At 48.2% G+C, this 20,861-nt stretch overlaps 1 protein-coding gene and 1 long non-coding RNA gene across 2 annotated transcripts in view; one reads left to right on the top strand and one right to left on the bottom strand.

Annotated features, from left to right (window-relative positions):
* The window catches only part of WNT5B (Wnt family member 5B), a 109,665-nt gene extending 93,111 nt beyond the window's left edge, over positions 1–16,554 (top strand). The window contains exons 2-5 of the mRNA XM_086714418.1: positions 3,047–3,198; positions 4,425–4,672; positions 9,829–10,121; positions 15,134–16,554. Coding sequence (XP_086570544.1) covers positions 3,047–3,198; positions 4,425–4,672; positions 9,829–10,121; positions 15,134–15,592 — 1,152 coding nt within the window. The 3' untranslated portion in view covers positions 15,593–16,554. The remainder of the gene's footprint in view (positions 1–3,046; positions 3,199–4,424; positions 4,673–9,828; positions 10,122–15,133) is intronic.
* Positions 11,417–17,086, bottom strand: LOC147579401 (uncharacterized). The gene is made up of 2 exons (XR_015253891.1): positions 16,901–17,086; positions 11,417–11,807 (listed from the first exon to the last, which is right to left on the bottom strand). It is a non-coding gene; the product is annotated as an uncharacterized LOC147579401 (long non-coding RNA).
* Between the last annotated feature and the right edge of the window lie 3,775 nt (positions 17,087–20,861).

Below are 20,861 nucleotides of genomic sequence, written 5' to 3' on the forward strand. Positions count from 1 at the left end.
ATACTAGGCCCCCTGTGTGCATCTGATTAATGACTTTAATGAATGAATGAATAACTAACTGAAGAAGTAGGGCAGAGCAGATGTCTGGCCAGCTCCTTCTGGCCCTCTAGAAGCATCTCTCCCATCCCCGAACCTCTACTACTGAAGGACAGAGACCCTGGATTCTCTCGTGCTTAACTTTGTTGTTTGACATGACATTCACCTCTCCTAGGAAGGGGAGCTGCTTTGGTTCTCTGAGGAGATCTGTAGTTATGACAAAAGGCAGCACAAGGAATTCCCTTCCCTGTCTTTTCAGTATTTACTAGCTCTTTCTTCCTATGCAGAGGACAGCATCCCTTGGTTGAGTCCTGCTGTAAAACTCACCAATGACCCACAAACCGAGCTTTCAATGTGTCTCACTCATTAAGACCAAACCATGAGTCCCTGCTCAGTTTCCTTCCACCCCAGTGGGATTGAGGCAGAAGTTTCTATGCTGCCCATGCTGATGAAACCAATCCCCAATCTTCTCTCTTCTCCTCCTAGCTCCGCACAAGGAAAGCAAAGAATGTAAGTAAGGGCAGAGTGGCCCTGGAGTTTTGTGACCATGCAGAGGGCAGCTCACGTCTGCCTGCATCCTGAGTGAGAGCATCCTGGGGGGAGGGCGTTGGGGTTCAGTTTCAGGTGTCATGTATCTGGAAGACAGAGAAAGAAGTCCCCACATGTGCTACCATCTTTTTTCTTTTCTTTTTCAAGTTTTTAACATATATATTTTTTTAATGAGCTGAGAGTTTGATGGAGAGCGCAGGGTGGTAGGAACAGCTGTCAGCAGTGAGTCCTATCTCAGTCCGTGTCTGAGTCCGGTCTCAGCTCTTGTTTGCGAGGGGTGGGATTAGAAGCTATTGGGAAGTTTGGCCTTAGCTGGCCTGTCACTGGGGAGTCAAAGCCACAGTGACCATTAGCAGGCACTGACTCCTGTCCTTGGCTCAGAAACAGTACCCCCCCCCCCCATGGCCTCAGTTGAACCTAGGATTTGCAGAACCAGAAAGATTTCACAGGAGCTTGAAGAAAAGGTGTGACACAAGTGAGAGACGCTGGTATGAGGGGGGCATCCCTGGGGATAAGAAGTGTCACCCGTGGGGAGACACAACTGAGCACTCTGGCAGTGGAAATGTATGAGGATGTATGTGGGGCAGGCGGGAGCAGGGGCTTTGCAAGAGGCAGGGCGGTGGGAGGGTGGGGGTGGGGGAGGGAGGAGGACCACAGGGAATGGGGGCAGCTCTGACTCCTCAGTCCCCAAGAAGGACTGGTAGGTGGAGTTGAGGATGTTTGCACAAGGAAACTCTTTGAAGCTCTTCTCTGGTCCTCCCCACTCTGGACCTGGTTCCCTCCCCTCCATAAAGCCATTAGCTTCTGGTGCCAGCCCTATCTCTGCTCCATCTCTCTTGGTTCCAGTCGGTGCATTCACAGACCTCCTGCCCTGAGGGAGGGGGAGGATTTATGGGGGGTAGAGGGGAGAGGGGGAGGGGGCATCCTTTAGAGGAGGAGAGGTCTGTTAGGAAAGTAGGGTGTGGGGAGCTGTTAGTCAGCCGGGCTAGAGGCCGGATCATTTCCGAGCTGGCTCTGCATGACAAAGGGGAAAGGAGCAAGTTTCTTCTTTGATCTGCCCCCTGCCGGCCCCACACACCTGCCTGTTGGTGCTCCCGCCCCAGCTGAGATCTCAAGAAGGAAAACCAAAAGGGGGTGGGGACCAGGCTGTGGCCCAGCTTCCCTGGATCCTGCTCAGGCCACCTTCCTCTCTTGGTGGCCCCAGGACAAAAATATCTCCTAGGCTGATGACCCGAAGCACCTGCCGCCCCCTCCCGGAGAGCCTGGAGACCCAGGGCTGCGGGAGCAGTGCGGTGAGATGAGGCGGGGGCGGCGTGGGGCGTGCGCGCCGATGTGTGTTTGCGCGTGTAGAGTCGGAGGTGTTAAGGGGTCCTGGGAAGAAGACTCATTGGGGATGTGGGGTCACGCCCTGGATGGAAGCTAAGGGAGAAACGAGATGGGGGTGGGGGGTGAATGGGAGGGGGTGTGTTTTTATAGACTTACTCCAGGATCCAGAAGCAACGATTTTTCGTATGTTTCCAAGGGCTGGAGGAAAGGTGTTCTTTCGCGGATACAGGCACAGGCGTCAGTTACAAAAAATATGGCAAAGATGTGGGAAGCTCTTGAGCTACTAGGCAAGGGGTCATTGCTTCTGGAAGATGCGTCCTGGGCACAGACATTTGAGGCAAAAGTTGCAGACCAAAGCTGGCTGTGCCCCACTGTTACTGTCTGTGCTCCTGGCTGCCCTTCCAGGGCCACAGCGCACGGGAGGGGAAAGAGGCCACCCAGGAAGACACCGCCTCATCTGCAGGGGCTTTAGGGGCACACGGCTGGCTGTGGCTTTCACATTTCTCAGAGAAGTTGTCTTGAGAAGGTGCAAAATCCTCGCCCTTCTGTCTGCTATATTCCTGGTAATGGGAATGTAGGAATGCTGGAATGTGGGAACTTTCTTGGAGTGAGAAGAGTACAGATTGGGAGGGAAGACACCTATTTGGCTATAGGTAAATCCAACTCACCAATTGTTCTTAGCCCGCGAAGGAGAGCCTCTGACTGCAGTGAGACATAGAAAGAGGAGGCGATGGATACCCTGGTTTCTTTGGATGTTGGGGAACGGCAGGTGTCTGCTGCAGCAACCAAAGCATCCTCCTTCATGGTGCACGGAGCCACCATTCTTGGAATGACTTGTTTTCATTTCTTTTTTCTAGTTTCTCAGCTCATTGTTTCCTTTGGAATTAGGTCCTGAGTAGGGTTCCCACAGTTTGGGGTAAGAGACTTGGAGGCTCCTATGGTGAGCAGAGTAGCAGTAAGAAATGGAGGTTGGAAAGAGGCTGAATTTCTTTGGGGGAGGTGGGGGGGGGGAGAGCAGAACTTGACATTAGACCCACCCAGAGCTCATCCTTTGTGCTTCCCTCCTCCTCTCCCCTGGTCCTGCCTCATCTGCTCCATTTCCACATTGATTCTCTCTCTGTTCTGCTTTCTCCAGGGAGCCCCATTTCAGAAGCCGACTGCCCCCGGGGTCTTCCCAGGGCACTGGGGAGGGCCGAGGCCGAGGCCGACCATGCCCAGTCTGCTGCTGCTCGCCGCTGCACTGCTGTCCAGCTGGGCTCAGCTTCCGGCCGAAGCCAGCTCCTGGTGGTGAGTGAGAGGGGCTGAAGTCCTCTACAACCTACGCCTCCTTTGGTAATTAAATGTGGAGAAGGGTCACCGTGTGTTGTGATCATTCCTTTATTCGTAGGAATCCTGAGGACTGCTTTTATCCCAGGAAAACTAGGACAGCTTTTTCTCTCACAGGCCCCCAGAGGTAAAGGTTCACCAAGAATAAAGGATTAGTTCATCTGGTGTTTTCCTCTGATCCTGTCTGCATTCCCCTTTTCCTGGACCTTCCTCCGTCCTCATGGGTTGTTAGAAATAGCTCTTGTGTTGCTCTTGGATCAATAAGGATATTGATTTTTTTTTTTTCTGGTGGGGGCAAGGAGAATAGAATTCCTATTTTAGAAGTCTGATGACCAGATGAGAAATTGAGAGATATGCAGGACTGTGCGTGGCTTTCTTTTGTGTTTTGAAGACTAATGTCATTGCCAAGTCAACATGGAAATGGCAGGCACACCCCACCTATTTTGCATGGTCTGCACCCCCCCCCCCCCGCCCCGCTCACATTTTTATTCTGATGGCAAATTTAACTGAACACTTTACTATATCTGGTAGAGGATGGAGCCAAAGGGAGAGCCCGTGAACTGATAGAGTGGGTTAGGGGATTTGTGGGTGGGATATGGAAGTGAAAACATTTAGACTATGTTGTGATGTATGAAAATTGGCTTCTGTTTTCGAGGCATAAGGGGAGTTCTATTTCAAGGAGTTTTTCACTTTCCATCACATATCCTGCACTTGGGCTAAAGTGAACAAGTCGCCCCTACCCCTTGAACAAGTCACGTGCTCTCCTGTTGAGGTTTGGCCGTTTCTGTCCTCTGCTTGGAATCAATGTCCTCTGCCCTCTCTGTCACCTTCTCTGCCTGTCCCCCGCCCTCCCCCTTTTAAGACCCGGTTCACACCATCGCCTTGTAAAAGCTTCTCTCCAGCTGTAAGAGCTCTTTCTCTATCTGATCACTGTGGATGCAGAAGTTCAAGTCTGCCTTTGGCATTTGACATCTCACGCGTCATCTGTGGCCGTGCCTCAGTTTTCCTCCGTTGCCCTTTGAAGGCAGGTGCTCTGTTTTACCAATTTTTCTTCCCAAGCCCTTAGTACAGGGCCTTGTACACAGAAAGAAAGTGTGTGATAAATGCGTTGAATGAATGACTTAATGCTGCACATGGCATATGCTCACTCCTTGGCCTTTTTTCCGCTTTCTGGATCTCTGCTGTAGGTCATTAGCTGTGAACCCGGTGCAGAGACCCGAGGTGTTTATCATCGGTGCCCAGCCCGTGTGCAGCCAGCTTCCCGGGCTGTCCCCTGGCCAGAGAAAGCTGTGCCAACTGTACCAGGAGCACATGGCCTACATAGGGGAGGGAGCCAAGACAGGCATCAAGGAATGCCAGTACCAGTTCCGGCAGAGGCGTTGGAACTGCAGCATCGTGGACAACACGTCTGTCTTTGGGAGAGTCATGCAGATAGGTAAGAGGCCTCCCAGACACCGCCTGGCTAAAGGAACTGGGCTCACCCGACCTGGGTGCAAGTACCTCGGGACTGGTGCGGAGAGCCCTCACAAGCGTCCAGTTCTCTCGAGGCTGGGAAGCAGTGTGCAAGGCGACGGGGAAGCACTCAGGAAGCAGAGTCTCGGATGATGTGTGGGTGGCACAGCTCAGTGCTCAGCTGGTGCTCCGCTGCTGGCCTCATCCTGTTTGGGACAACCAAACTTCCTCACTCGAGGAAGGTGGCAGAACAGCCGAGCTGAGTTAGAGTGGATTAGCAAGACTGCCTGCCGCCACTGCCCTTCACCCCAGCACAGGGCAGCTCCCGTGCTCCTGCTCCGGTGGCAGCATTGGGTAGAAAACCAAAAAAGCCTGTATGACTTTTGCCTCTTCCACTTGGACCCTGAGAGAGATAGAAACTTTGAGCCAAATTGCTGATAGCTATCATTAACCTGACCCAGATCCAGTCCTGGCTTTTTCATTCCAAAGGGGATGTGTGTGAAAGTGGGGGAAGGGGACAGACCCAGAAGAAAGAGGAGAGGCCACCTCTTCCTGGATTCCTGTCCCTTCCCCTCTCCCACTTGGACCCTCTGGCTGCCCTATTGCTTGGATGGAGGTGTGATCTGGGGTCTAATTGTTTTAGGTCCTTTTGAAATGCAATCCTCCTCTCCCTGGCAAGAAATTGAGAAATCCGGCCCTATTCTACTGGGTCTGATCCCCAGGGCCATAAAAGGAAGGTGTTAGAGCACTGTATTCTTCTGTCTGCCATTCTCCCAAAAAAGTTTCTCCTCCAAGGATGGCATTCCGGAATTACCTGAGGCTGAGTTTTCCCCAAAGAATGCTTTTAGCAGCAAGCAGGGTGTTTGGAAGACCTCTCCTTCCTGACCCTTTTCCCTACCTCCCCTGCCCTATATTGACAAGCGAGGACCAGGGGAAAGTATGCTCTGAACCTTGCTGTTCTCTTCCTTCCTTCAGTATTCACTCAAGGGCCATACAAGGAATTCTCATGTGTTCCTGCAACAGTCTTATCAGGCAGTTTTCCTAAAAAAGAATGGACTTGGGTTAAGTGAGAATTGTTTGTAGTTTATTGATTCTTCTAAATACACTCGGTATATGGTGAAGTCTTAGCAGCACTGCCTGCTCTGGGTTCTGGGGGAGGAGAGTAGGAGACCCAGGTATAGAGAGAGGCATCCACTAATCACTGTAAGGGAACTCCTGTTTCTTTGGGACCTCATGTGTGCCTGACATTGGCTAGATCCTTTTCATGTGTAATTTTGTTTGAGTGAAGGCCAAGAATTGAGCTTTACTTCAGGAAAGAATCCAGATTTGATTGGGGGAATGACCTATGAAAGCAGATCCTACCATTGTCTCTGTATGCTATTCTGTTACAAATGGAACCCTCCGCTTGCCTTCTTTCCACAGTTTCTTTTTGTAGCTTCCCTGCAGACAGACTTATACTACCCAGGAAGTTATCCTCCAGTCATCCCCTTGGGCCCAGGGTGGCTCCTAGTGAGTCTTCTGTCTGCTATCTTGTGTTACAACTTCCCAGAAAGTCCTGCCTTTTTTGAAGCCACTGCAAGACTCCACCAGCAGAGGGCAGCAGAGTAGCTTGGAGGGAGCTACTGACACTGCCCCCAGCCTTGGTCAGGGGAACATGGGGGCACCTTCCTGGCAGTGGGTGTGGAGCAGAGACAGAGAGCATGGAACTGTCCTGCTGTCTCCTTCTAGGGGATAGATGGCAGGTATCTCCAGCAGTTCCATGGCTGCTGGTTTCTTAGACTTTTTACTTGAGATGGTTTGAGTTTCCACTCTGAGTTGTTCCACATATAGAGAAACTCCCCACCTTGCTCGTCCATTCTGAAGCCTTGCATCATGTCTTGCTTTCTGGGAATGGCACTATGGTCTGTACTAACCAAGCCTGTCGGAGGACCCAAATGCTCCCCCTGAATGCAGAGCTACCCACACTCAGTACCTAATGATGCCCCCAACCAAAACAGGCAGAGTAATTGCAAGGACAGCTAATCCACCCGAGGACAGACTGGGATCTGAAACCATCAGGACAGACCAGGACCATCAGAGCACATAGTGGCTGCAGTATTACGCTCAGTTGCAGGTACGTTATTTTGAAAGGCAGTTCTGGGAGGAGTGATTTGGCTCTGAAAAGCATGTTTCCTAAAAAACTGAGGAAGAAATCAGACGTGTAGCCTGGAAAAGAGAAAACATAAAAGGCGTATCAGTTGTTTTCCAAAGCTGAAAGGCTGTCAAACGGAAAGGGATTAGACAGTGTAGCTCCAGTGGGTGGAAGTTATAGGGAGGCATTTTTCAACTTACTGTAAGAAAGAATATTCTGGTGAGTAGAGTCATTAATAGATGATGGGATGGGGTGGGTTGCCTTGAAAATCCAGCCTGCTCCCCTGAAAAATGCATGAAAGGAAGACTCACGGTGGGTGGGTTGTCATTGGGCTGCAGATCAGAGGCTCCTTCCTGTCCCAGAAGGCCCAGTCAGGGGCTTGAGGCTCCATTTTAGCAAGACTTCTTAGACATGGCTCCCTCAAAGAGGGGCCTAGGCCCTCCTCCCTAAAGGCCTTTTGGTCATCCTAGCATCCTGGTTGCTCATTCTCATAGTCTGACTACCCTAGATTAGATAAAGCTCCAGTGGTTTCAGCACTGACTACATGTCGAGCTTGATGGCTGAATCATGAGAGTGACTTCCTGCATCACCTGGGTTTTTCTTGCGTGGCTCCTAGTCCACATCTGACCAGAAGCTGACCCCTGGTTACTTGAGAAACACTGACTTGCCCAGTCTGGTCTGGTTGCAAGCTTCACCGTGTCCTGCCCAGACAATTGAGAAGTAGGGCAAAGTTGAGAGATCACTCTAGACCTATTGATGAATGCAGGCCACTTCCCTGTCCACCTGCCAAGACAGGATTATGGGATGTCTGCTTCTGACCACAAGACTCAAGAGAGGAGGAAATGGAGAACAGAAGATTCTGCCTAGTTTAATCCCTGAGATCAAGATTGGATCTCAGATTCCTGCTAAGAACCTAGCCCTTTTCTTCCATACCTGAGTTTTTATGAGTGGTATTTATTATGACAGCCTTACTGAAACAGAATTCACATGCTGTACAATCACCATTTTAAAGAGTACATACAGGTTGGTGTATATTCAGAGGATTGTGCAACCATCGCCACTGTCCAATTCCAGAACATTTTCGTAACCCTATGAAAAAACCTGCATACCCGTTAGTAATCACTCTCCCTCCCTCCCCTTCTGCTGAAACCCTAGGCCATCACAAATCTTCTGCCTCTATGAATTTTCTTATTATGGACATTTCATATAAATGAGATCATACACTATGTGGTCTTTTGTATCTGGTTCAGTACAGATGCCAAATGCTAGGGGCACCTGGCTGGCTCAGTTGGTGGAGCATGTGACTTTTGATCTCGGGGTTGTGGGTTCCAGCCCTATGTTGGGTGTAGAGATTACTGAAAAATAAAATCTTTTAAAAAATGTTAAGTGATTCACTCAGTATAATGAGTCAAGGTTCATCCACATTGTAGCTTGTACCAGCACTCGATTACTTTGTATGGCTAAATAATATTCCACCGCTTGGATAATGCCACCTTGAGTTTACCCATTCATCCACTGATGGACAATATGAGCTCTTTCCATTTTTTTGGCTATGATGAATAATGCTTCAGTGAACATGCATGTATAAGTTTTTGTGTGAGTGTATTTTTATTTATCCTGGATATATCTTAAGAGTGGAATTGCTAGGTCATATGGTAATTCTGTGTTTAACCTTGTGAGGAGCTGCCAGACTGTTTTCCAAAGCTTAAGGTTCCCACTAGGACTACATGAGCATTCCAGCTTCCTCATATCCTCACCAACTTGTTACTAGTGCCTTTTTTTTTAAAGCTTTTATTTTTTTTTAAGTCATCTCTACACCCACTGTGGGGCTTGAACTTACAATCCCGAGATCAGGAGTCACATGCTGTACTCACTGAGGCAGCCAGGCACCTTACTATTGCTTTTTTGATTATAGCCATCCTCGTGAGTGCACAGTGGTATCTCACTGTGATTTTGATTTGCATTTCCCTAGTGGCTGAATATTATTTTTTCATAACATTTTTTATTGAAGTGGAACATAACAGGAGTTTTTTGTGTTTTTGTTTTGTTTTGTTAATCTCAGTAAGATCTCTTTTTAAGTTTATTTATTTATTTTGGGGGTGGGGAGTGTGCATGCAAGTGAGGGAGGGGCAGAGAGAGAATGAGAGAGGGAGAATCCCAAGCAGGCTCCGTGCTCAGTGCACAGCCCATGCTGAGCCTGATGTGGGCTCGGTCCCACAACCCTGGGATCATGACCTGAGCCGAAATCAAGTTGGACGCTCAACCGACTGAGCCACCCAGGCGCTCCTACATCATATGAGTTTTTAAGTGGTTAGAGGAATACAGTTCAGATTTTCTACTGGGAGTGATTTGGATATTTGGAGAGACCATGCTGAGGGTCCTATAGATGTGGTTTCCCAGTGCTCATGAGTTGGGAGGCAGTGTGGACCCCATAGAAGACAGAGGGAAACAGCTTGGATGATCCTGGACATTGTAATTCGGGTTCACTTCTACTCCTGGTCTTTGCCACTATCTAGCTAGATAATGGCAGCAATAAAAAAAGGCAGATGCATGGCCCATAGAGTGGTGAGAACTTGGCATCTGTGAGGGAGAGGTTTGTGTTAGGATACAGTCTTACTATTGGTCCCATGATTGCTACTCTGTCTCATCTTCCTCCCACAGGTTCTATAAACTCCTTAATGCCCACTGTCCCCTTCACTTAGGTCTGCCTCCTAGGAATCTGCTGGCTATTTACCCTTCCCTGGAATGGATGTTAGTGTGGGCCAAGGCTGGAGGGGTTCATTCTACTGTGTGTGTTCACAGGGCCGAGAAGGCAAATTTATGCTCATTATCAGGAGAAGTTTCTGACCAGTAGAGCCATGGGAAGTGAAAGGTGCTTCTCCTGACATCATTTCCCCTGGAGTATTAAGGCCCAGGCGATGGTGTTGGGTCCAGGAGAGACAGAAGGAAGGAAGGGGCCTTCCCAGAGAGCTGGCATCCTTCACCACCTCTCTTGCCTTCTCTTGCAGGGAGCCGGGAGACGGCCTTCACCTACGCAGTGAGCGCGGCAGGCGTGGTGAACGCCATCAGCCGAGCTTGCCGCGAGGGTGAGCTCTCCACGTGTGGCTGCAGCCGGACAGCGCGGCCCAAGGACCTTCCCCGGGACTGGCTGTGGGGCGGCTGCGGGGACAATGTGGAATATGGCTACCGCTTTGCTAAGGAGTTCGTGGATGCCCGCGAGCGGGAGAAGAACTTTGCCAAGGGGTCGGAGGAGCAGGGCCGAGTACTCATGAACCTGCAGAACAATGAGGCGGGTCGGAGGGTAAGCTGGAGCTCTCCCACCTCCACACATACCGTGGGGTCCCTGGCTTGTTCCTGGACTGAGCCAGGAACAGTGGCCTGGCTGTGAAAAAGGGGGTAGGTCTGACCATGGTGATTCTTACCTACCGTGGCTGACCTGGATTCCTGCATTAATGCCCCATTCCATTTCACAAGGCTCTGTTTCCCAACGGACACATGCAGGTGTAATTTTTATAAACCTCATTTATTTTTCACAGGACATCTGTCCCTATGGGACTTAGGAGGCTTCTTGCCATCAGGATTCCAGGCATACAGAGTAGAGTTCTTGTCTGCCCTTCCTTTGTAACGTGAGCAGATAAGATGGTGGGAAGTTTAGGCCATTTGACCTAGCCAAGGGTTTATGATTTGTTGGAAGCTCAGGTAAAAGCAGAGCTGACTTTTAAGAGCTGCCACCATGCGTATCCAGAAGCCCAATCCAAAAGCACACGCAAGTGCTAACATCAAACACAGTTCTGTGCATGAGTGGAAGCATGGTGGGTAACCACCTTCTCAAGGCTATATCACCAATGTGATGTGAGACGTGACTGTTGGGTGAGCCTCCGTTTCAGTGGAAACTATAATGTGGGGTTTGAGGTGAGCGTGGTTTATTGCACATGCAGAGCATACCTGGGTGAGCCTCCGTTTCAGTGGAAACTATAATGTGGGGTTTGAGGTGAGCGTGGTTTATTGCACATGCAGAGCATACCTGGGCGATGGCTCTAGCTTTCCTTTGTGGTGTGCTGAGGAGCACGGGCCTTCTCTGCCTGCCCCTCGCTCATGAAGGCCTCACCGCTGAGCACATGCTCTGCCTCCCCTTCCCTTTGCTGCTCCCGACATGATCTGTCTCTGCTGCAGGAAACCAGAGGGCTTGCTGGGGCAGAAGCTCTCCTTCTGCTGGTTTGGTACATCCCGTGTGCAGGGGAGTGTGGATGTGCGTCCAGGTCTCCTCCTAGAGAGGTCTGAGGTCTGAGCACGGGGTGGTGGGAGTCCCTCCTGGCACAGGGCCAGGGGACTGCAGACCTCTTAGGAAACCACACAGACTTCTTTCTGGGAGCTCTGTCTGCACTCAGGTCTGCATCAAGCCAGTTTGCAAGGTACTGTAGGGACACCAGAGATGAACCCATTAAACAGTGGGGCCAGCAGCTTCTTGAGAAGAAATAAATTGAGAAATTTAAATGTTGGTTCATTGGTGATTCAGCAACAGGATATGGATGTATTTCTTAAAAAGTTTATCAACTTAAAAAAATCAACTCATGTTTCATAGGAACACATATTCAATAAACGGAACTGAAATGCCTTTTATAGGAACTGGGATCTGTGATGTTGGCTTGGTAGAACATGGTGCACTTGTGTAAACTTACTATCATCAATAGTGTGATGTCAAGTTGAAATTAGAATTGGTTACTTGGCCAGTATCTTTCTTACAAAGCCCATACCCGGAGGCTGAATCTGGGGTTGGGGGGGTGGTTATGGATCTGGGTGTGGGGGGTGGTATTAATCTGTGGTGATGTTAGGAATTCTGGGTGTTGCTCCAGTACAAACCAGAGCAGGGGGAGCAGCACTGTCTTAGATGACCTTCCATTCTCAGGGCATCTCCGGGGCCACCTCCTTCCGCCGTCCCCCAGGACTTTGTCTCTGTTTGGCAGTCTGCTTGCCAGTCTTTGCGTATCTACCATGAGACATTTGGCAAAAAAGGTTAGGATCTTCACTTTATCTCCTGAATGCCCAGATTCTATCCATTTTTCAAGATCCCACTTCAAACAGCACCTACTCCTTAAAATCTTCCCCACTCCCCATAATTAGTAGTCTCTCTGCCTCTGAACCACAGTAGAGCAGTTGCTATGTTTCTTGAGGTATTCCTTACTGTACCTCATCCCACTGGCTGTGACTTCCTGAGGACAGGGATTCCATCTATAGCTCTTTGAAACAACGCTCACTGTGCTTTACATGAGTGGGCACATGCAAATGCGCAGAGCAAAGCCCCCGTATTGCCTCCTAGGAAGAGGTCAAATTCATGGAAGGCTGTTTCCCGTCTCTGCTCTGTGCTATCCTTGGGGCGTTGTGGCAGATGCTGAGGTGACTAGGCATTCATCCTAATCTGGACTCCATTTCAGTCACAGTCTTGACCCCACTTCTGCTGGCTCCTCATTTTATTGCCCTTAATTGTTTGTTTGTTTGTTCTGGCCCTTATCTTGGCAAACCTTCCTTCCATCTGCCTTGTTTCTCACTTACACACCTTTCCTGTCTTCCTCTGTCTGTCTCCCTGCCTTTGGGCCCCCTTCCTCCAGTCTCCACACCTCTTCCACAGCCTTTATCTCTCCCTTTGCTCCTGTCTGCTCCAGGTTGGGAATTCCTGTCCCTCTCTATTTTTTCTCCCCTCTCTGAGGAGCAGGCCTCTGCCATCAATCACCATCTGAGGCCAAAGGTATTCACCTCCCACCTTCTCACACCTACACAAACAGTTCCTTAAGAAAGACTAAAATGGCAGCAGGGATCGAAAATTTCCTGCACTCGTATTCTACGACCAATTAAAGATTTTACTTTTAAGTAATCTCTACACTTAACGTGAGGCTCAAACTCACAACAGCCCCAAGATCAAGAGTTGCACACTCCGCTGACTGAGCCAGCCAGGAGCCCCAAACCATTTTTTTAACAGACTATCTAGGATCTGACATGTTGGCCACAGAATAAATCTTGGGCATACTTTGCAATTTCTCTTGGCCTTTGAGAGTCTCTAGTAACCCCATTCTAGACATCGATGGCCAGAGCAGTGGGTTGATACTGCCTTGTCACTCAAGGGCTTAAGCATTTTCCAGATAAAAGCTGCCTAATCCTTGTGACATTCCTATCAGTTACCAAGCTCAGTCACACCATTAGTGCAGAAGAGGGACTTAGGGCTTTGCCAAGGAGCAAGATGTAGAACCAAGAAAATATTTTAAAACTTTGTTGCTTTTTCAGTTAGCAGAAAACGCCAAACATTGAGATTTTCCCCCCTTTTCCTGTAAGAGGAGCTTATATATATTATCAATAGTAAACTATTTGAATATACAAATATTACAGTGTCTCCATAGATGAAGGGTGGAATGAATGTCTGCATAGTGAAGATCCGTGACACTCTTCCTCTTGGATTTGTTTTACGAAAGCTCCGTTCTTACTCTGCGGAGTCGTCTCCGGCTTTCCTTCCCCAAATCTCCCTAAGTGTTTGCTTCCAGTAGAGATGCTTATCCTGTTCCCTTGGTCACTTAGTGGTGGGGTATATGGTTTTAGGCTCTTAATGTTTCCTCTTTCCAGCAGCACCAGATGCCTGACCTCCCTCTCCAAACCGAGGACCATTTCCAGAGGAATGTCAGGCCCCGGCTCAGACTGGGGGATTTGTGCCAGAAGAGGGTAATTGCAGACCCTGTCTTTGAAGTGCCTGTTGGAATGGGGTGTTGGTTCCTTTATGCCCTGGGCCTGGAGCTGCCAGCCAAGTGCTGGTCCTTTAATGCTGGGGAGGAGGCTCCTTCCTTCTCCACCCTAAGCTGTTTTTAAGCCCCAAGATTGGAGTGCAAAAGTGCTAGTCATCCTGACTCCCTTCTGGGTGGCCCTGGCCAGATTACTGAGCCTCTCTAGAGCTTCAGTTCCTCCACCACAAAATAGTGGGGATAATTCCACACCAGAAAAAAGATCAGGAAGAGTTTTGACAATAGTAAGATGAGCTGATGATGGTTAAGCTATTTCTTGCACCTGCAGTGGTCTCTGCGCAGTGCTGAATAAAGACACAATCTGGGGACTCTTGAAAAGAAATCCTAGAGAAACCCTTGAAAAAATGAGTCCCGACTCCATCCATGACAATAGCTGTGGCATAAGAAAATGTTTTGCAGCGGGCTTGCATTTTTATCTTGCCATCTGTACACCCGGGCCTGCCTCCAGGGCTATTGGACACAATGCATCAATATGCTTTCATTGAAAAGCACTTTGTAAGCAGCTTTTTGGTCTGCGCCTGCTTTTAAAATTTTGATTTGGGATAACCCAAGTTCAAATCCACTCCACATTGTTTTGGTTCAGTGGCTTCAGGGATTTGTTTTCAAATACATCACCTCTGTTAGTGGGCCCACTGACCTACTCTTGCAGTGCACAGGGCCTTACCTCTCTGCCTCCACACTCAGTCCCTCCGGGGGGGGGGGGGGTCTGCGGGTGCTGTGGTGCAAGAAAACGGTCTTGTTCACAAACACCGTGTGGTGTGTGGCGAGGCCCCTGTGACTGTGGAGTTGAGGACCAAATGTTAACACAGAAAAAGGGACTGTTTAGTTCTTAGGGGATTTGGCAGAGTCAGAGAGAGCTTTTTGCTAACCAGGGCCATGCCAGCAGTTTCTGTGACAGGCTAGCAGTACGACTGGATTTTTTTTTCCCCGATTGTATTCCATATGATGCAAAAGCTGGACACTGTTTGCTGTTTTGTGTTTGTTTGTCTGAGACTTTGGTCAAGATAGAAATATCCCTGTTTTCCTGATGGTAAAGATGACACATTGATCATAACAAGTTTCAAGTAATAAGCAATGGGAAAAAGGGAGCACCTGGGTGGCTCGGTTGGTTAAGCATCTGACTTTGGCTCAGGTCATGATCTCACGGTTTGTGAGCTCGAGCCCCACTTCTGTCTCTCTCCACCCCTCGCCCGCCCCTCACTCATTTATGCCCCCTTTCTCTCTCAAAAAAAAAAAGCACAAAAAAGAAATGGACAAAGTAGAAAGGGCAAGTGCACCAGATGCCATCCTTATAGCTGATCAGACACAGACACTGCCTCCCCTGTGTTTTTCTATGCGGTGCTCCCTTTATCCACTTTCGATTTGGGTGACTGAGGATCCTGGAAAGATCTTTCTATACTTTTGAAAAACTAATCCTCACCTCCCCAACCATTAGCCATCTTCAGTATTTGGCCTGTGGCACCCCCGGCCACCCTCTTGACATCTTCCAGCAGCATGCTCCCTCTCATTGCCTTCTTTCTCCTCCCCTCAGGCTGTGTATAAGATGGCAGACGTGGCCTGCAAATGCCACGGCGTCTCAGGGTCCTGCAGCCTCAAGACGTGCTGGCTGCAGCTGGCCGAGTTCCGCAAGGTGGGGGACCAGCTGAAGGAGAAGTACGACAGCGCGGCCGCCATGCGCATCACCCGCAAAGGCAAGCTGGAGCTGGTCAACAGCCGCTTCAACCAGCCCACCCCGGAGGACCTGGTCTACGTGGACCCCAGCCCTGACTACTGCCTGCGCAACGAGACCACAGGCTCCCTGGGCACTCAGGGCCGCCTCTGCAACAAGACCTCGGAGGGCATGGACGGCTGCGAGCTCATGTGCTGTGGCCGTGGCTACGACCAGTTCAAGAGTGTCCAGGTGGAGCGCTGTCACTGCAAGTTCCACTGGTGCTGCTTCGTCAAGTGCAGGAAATGCACTGAGATCGTCGACCAGTACGTGTGTAAATAGCCAGCGAGGGCCCACTCCTCTGGCCTCGCCTCTGCTCTGCCTCACAAAGTTTATATTATAGAAATCTATATAAATCTATTTTATATTTGTATAAATAAATGGATGGATGATAAATAATTAAAAGAAGAAAATGGAAAGGAAAAGCTTATTTAAGAGACGCTGGAGACCTTTGAGGATTGAACTGTGCTGGTTCTCTACTCTGGGTGGGTGGGGAAAGGGGATTCTCCCCCTCCCTCTGGTGGGTCGTCGCAGTGGGTAGGGACTCGGGGATATTCACTGTCAGGCCACCACGGCCTCGAGGAGACTCATGGTGGTTACATGGAGAAGATGCTTTTGTCTGAAGTCTGGAGTCTTTGCTGGGTGGACAGCCGCCCTGCGACCCCCGTCGTTAGCCAGGAGGCCCTGTGCAAGGTGGCAGAACTCAGCTCAAACCATCGCATCCTCAGGGTCTTGTCCAGACAACCGATCATTTCTGTAAGAGGCCCAGGGCTTGCTTACCCTTGGGTTTATGTGCACCCTTGCAGAATCCACAGTTACAGGAACGAGGACAGGTCCCATGTCATCTCTGACTGGTGGCCACGAAGTAGACCTGCATCTCCCCAGACTCCTGGGCCTGACTTTCCAGCGAGAATTATTCTCCCTCCACAGTTCACTAGCTCCTGCCACCCATTCCCTGCGCCGAGGGGAAAGCGAGTCCCTTGGCCTGACTTGTTAGGAGAGATGTGAACGGAGTATTTGTGCCACAGCTGCAGAGAGCCAGGAGCGTAACTGGACCAAGCAAACATTGCACTGTGCTCCCGCAGGGAGGGGCAGCTGGGGTGTTGCTGTCACTTCCTCCATCACGGGGACCCCACCAATGACAGGACACGTGGCCAAGTCAGGCTCCGCTGGCCCGGCACTGTCTTTTCATCTCTGCCCCAGATGTACAGTTTCTCTCTGATATTAAATACCCTTCACTGGAATTTCTCTCCCTTTCCTTTTTGGACACACGATTATATTTCATGAGTCTCCTTTTATGTTTGATCTGATCCTTAGAACCCTGCTCCACGGTGCACGTATGGGAGAAGGTAAGGGCATGGAAATGCTTTAGAACTCTAGCCTGGTGGTTGGAGACAGAATAGTATGAAAATTAAGTAAGTTTATGCATTTAAGCACTCTCCCCAAGGGTTAGCCCAAAGTTAAATACTCATAAATGATAGCTATTAGTATTACTATTATGAAAAAAATACCACAATTATAAGCAAAAGAATTCAGAGATTTCAGTTTAAACCTCATGTCTACCTTCCCTTCTTCCATTTTACAGCCCACCCAGTTATCCCTGGTTTGGTCACTGGGTCCTTGGTAAAGCACAGGTGATGGGGACACTCTCTGCAGCCTTCTCTATGTTGCGATCTCCTGTCTTGGACTCCAGGATGTGGAGACGGGAGAGAGAGGGAGACAGAGTTCAGGGGTGATCCACAAAGGGAGATGTTATATTCTAGAATGGGAGGAAGTAGTTATGGGAGACACATTGATCCAGGTGCAACGGAGTGGCTAGCCTGCAGGTGACCCAGTAAGTAACCACATAAAAACACCAGTTTTATTCTAGAAAAGTTTACTTCTGGGGAAATAATGGAATCAAAGGAGTTTTGGGTTGTAATGAACAAATTATATTGCAAAACAATGTAAAAGAGGTTCTGTCTGAGGGTATTCATGGCCATGTATACTACTTGTATCTTCAGTGCCTAAAGAAGAACCTTCTGACTCGACATCAAAGAACACCAGACCTAGGGTTATTTCACTAGTAACTGCTCCTCACACTATTACTCAGATTCCTTTGGTTGACATTTTCAAGATGAGTAGTCCATGAAAAAGAGATTGAACTCATCTGGCATACACAAGATCAACGCTGTGTCCTCATCTTCATTAGTTGGCATTTAGCCAAACTAACGTGGTCACACAGACCAGCCATGACAATAAGGGTTTTGAAACACTGGCTGGCATTATTTCCTACATCACTGTTGTAACTCCTGGAGAGTTACCTTATGTCAGGTGCTCAAAGTGTCTAAGAGCTGAAATCCAATTCATCTTTAGAAACTTCAGGAAATTAGGTGAGAGTGACTGGTCCACAAAAAGTGACTTTCACGTTCGTGAAAAGGAGATAGATCATCCCTGTTGTGTTGAGGTTTTCCTGCAGAGTCATGGCAAGGGGATTGAGTAAATATTAAATGTTTTCTTGAGAAAGCAAGTCATATGTTCCAATACCAATGTGACTGTTGCAGCCGTTGACCACCAAGGTTAGGAAAGATTTAACCTTCAAAATAGATTGGGATGGAGTAATAGTTACATGCTTGTTAAATCCTGATGAATTGGCGGTTGTCTGTGTTGTGACCAGTAATGCTGTAGGAATGTGGCTGGAAAATACCAACCTAAGAAAATGAGATTCTGCTCAGAACCACACAGTGTTCGAGCAGGAACAGAAGGTGGCAGTCAGATCTCCTGCTCCTGGGTTTCCAGATAAGGGCCTCCAAATCTTGAGTAGGTCCCAAAGTCTAGTGTGTGTAAAAATGCAGAGGCCTGGGCCTCGAGCATCAGAGATTTTTATTCAGTTGGTCTGGAGTGGAGCCAGAACAACTGTCTGACCCTTTAACAAGACCCTGAGGGGATCCTCTGCTGGTGTTCCAGACACTACACTGGACCTATGGTCAGTAAAAGCGAGCCCAACATCCACAGGGAGACAGGCATCTGAGTCGTCTCAGCAACGCTGTGCAGGATTATTTCCTGGTACCTGAAATTTATTATGGTTAACCTAGAGTCTAACTGAAAGAGTACTGCATTGGATGTAATGCCTGGACCAAGCAGTCCTAACCATCTCGGGGATCCTTTTTATTGAGAGGGGAAAGAGCATTCTGGCATAGAGCAGAACCGACTTGCCCTGGGATGTTCTACCTCCCTCTTCTGCCTAGGACTGGTTGGGGGAAACCTACAGATCTATTACAAATATAGTACGGTCATATTTGCTTAACTGTCTGCATGTATTCACCTTGTCTTCAAGATAAAATTCGGAGAAAGGTATGTCTGACTGCCTCCACTTAAAAGTAGATAAGCGGGGGGCGACGCCTGGGTGGCTCAGTCGGTTGAGTGTCCAACTTCAGCTCAGGTCATGATCTCGCAGTTCGTGAGTCTGAGCCCTGCGTCGGACTCTGTGCTGACAGCTCAGAGCCTGGAGTTTGCTTACGATTCTGTGTCTCCTTCTCTCTCTGCCCCTTCCCCACTCATACTCTGTCTCTCTCTGTCTCTCAAAAATGAATAAACATTAAAAAACATTTTTTAAAAAAGTAGATAAGAGGGTAGGAACGCAGTCACAACCAGGGTTAAGATGAGGGTGGGCCTACATTCATAAAAGCGTTCTGATGCAAGTCTCTCAAGAACTTGGATTCGAAACCCTAATTTGGAGAACTCAGTGGTCATCCGCTGCCTATCCTCTGAGGTCAGAGACAAAACCTGCTATTTGTATTAAAACCCCAAATTAGTTATTGCTTCTGAAATTCCGCTCTGCTCACTGTCTTACTTAAGCTTTGTCATTTGCTGGAGTTCTAGGAGCTAGCAAGACATCTGTGGTTGAGATTGCTCCACGAGATACAGATCTCACAACTGCAGTAGCTTATCAAAAAAGAAATCTATTTCTTGGGCAGAGAGCCACACGATCCAGAGAAGGTGGAAGAAAATAGTCATTTCCATCTTAAAACAGGCTCTGACGCATAGCCAGACCCCACTGACACTGGTCACATGTATTTTGGGAGAACTTCAGTGTGTGTATGTGTGTCTGTGGGTGGGTGTGTGGGCATGTGCATGCGTGCTCATGCATACCCATGCACACAGGAATGAATGTTTTTCATTAATTTGGGAGGAGAGATGGGGAGGCACTTGAGGCAAGGAAGCTGTAAAAAAAAAAAAAGTAAAAATAACCATCATTTTTTCTGGCTGAGATGTTGCAGGATGTGGATTGTCCATCTTTATTGGAAATCTTTGTGCCTTGGTTGGCTAGTGATGACAAACTTCCTATCTCTAGAAGGGATGTTGGGAAGCTGAGAAGGGCCACCAGAGACATGCTTGCTAAATATTTTTCTTACTCCTTTATAGCGAAGGAATCCCTGTGCTGTATTTATACCAAAACAATAAGTAAAGGCTGCTTTCATTCCTGGTTTTACATGAGAACTATGGGTAATTTGCCCATAAGTAGGGAGATATGAGGGTCAGACAGGCAACAGGGAAGACTGAGCTCTCCCACGGTTAATTTTCTAGATTGTTTGAGAGTTTGGGCATTCATCCTGTAGATTATCCACATTCTTTGCTTTCTCCCTCCTGCTGCCTGCCTTTTGCTCTTCAATCTGTTCATTTGCAACTCTACCAGAGGCAGCAACAGAAGATAGAACCAAATCAGTTCATTTGGGCCTCCTAAGTAGTTTTGATAAATAACTGAGTGGGAAAAGGAGTGGCTAAAATTAGATTTTAAAATTATCTGTGAATTTAATGTGTCACTTATGTGTATTATCTGCTGCTCCCCATGATAACTGAAAATAGACTGAAGCTGTCCACAGCCAAAGCAGGTAGGAAATCACAGTATCTATCAAGAGAGTTTGTCTAGGTGTGGGGCCTATCAGCAAAGCATCGGAAAGGGCCTAAGATGAAAAGGAAAGACGCTATAGAAAGGGTGAAGCTTTTTCTTTTTTTTTTTTTTTTACCATTTTATTTAATTTATTTTTTACATCCAAGTAAAATTTATTTTTACATCCAAGTTAGCATATAGTGCAACAATGATTTCAGGAGTAGATTCCTTAGTGCCCCTTACCCATTTAGCCCATCCCCCTCCCACACCTCCTCCAGTAACCCTCTGTTTGTTCTCTATATTTAAGAGTGTCTTATGTTTTGTCCCCCTCCCTGTTTTTATATTATTTTTGCTTCCCTTCCCTTATGTTCATCTGTTTTGTATCTTAAAGTCCTCATATGAGTGAAGTCATATGATATTTGTCTTTCTCTAATTTCGCTTAGCATAATACCCTCCAGTTCCATTCACGTAGTTGCAAATGGCAAGGGTGAACCTTTTTTAATCCAATCATATTGTAAAGCTAAAAGGAATGAATATTGTTTTAAGTGTCCCTGGCCCTCCAGTACATTTTCTAAGATGCCCGACATGTGCCCTATCTGTTGGGTCAATCAGTCCTTTGGCTAGTACATGATTTGAAGTTTATATCTTCTCTCATATACTTATACCATTTCCAGAGACTGT

This window comes from Puma concolor, chromosome B4, assembly GCF_028749965.1.
Source record: "Puma concolor isolate L17-30 chromosome B4, mPumCon1.1.hap2, whole genome shotgun sequence".
Classification (NCBI taxonomy): Eukaryota; Metazoa; Chordata; class Mammalia; order Carnivora; family Felidae; genus Puma; species Puma concolor.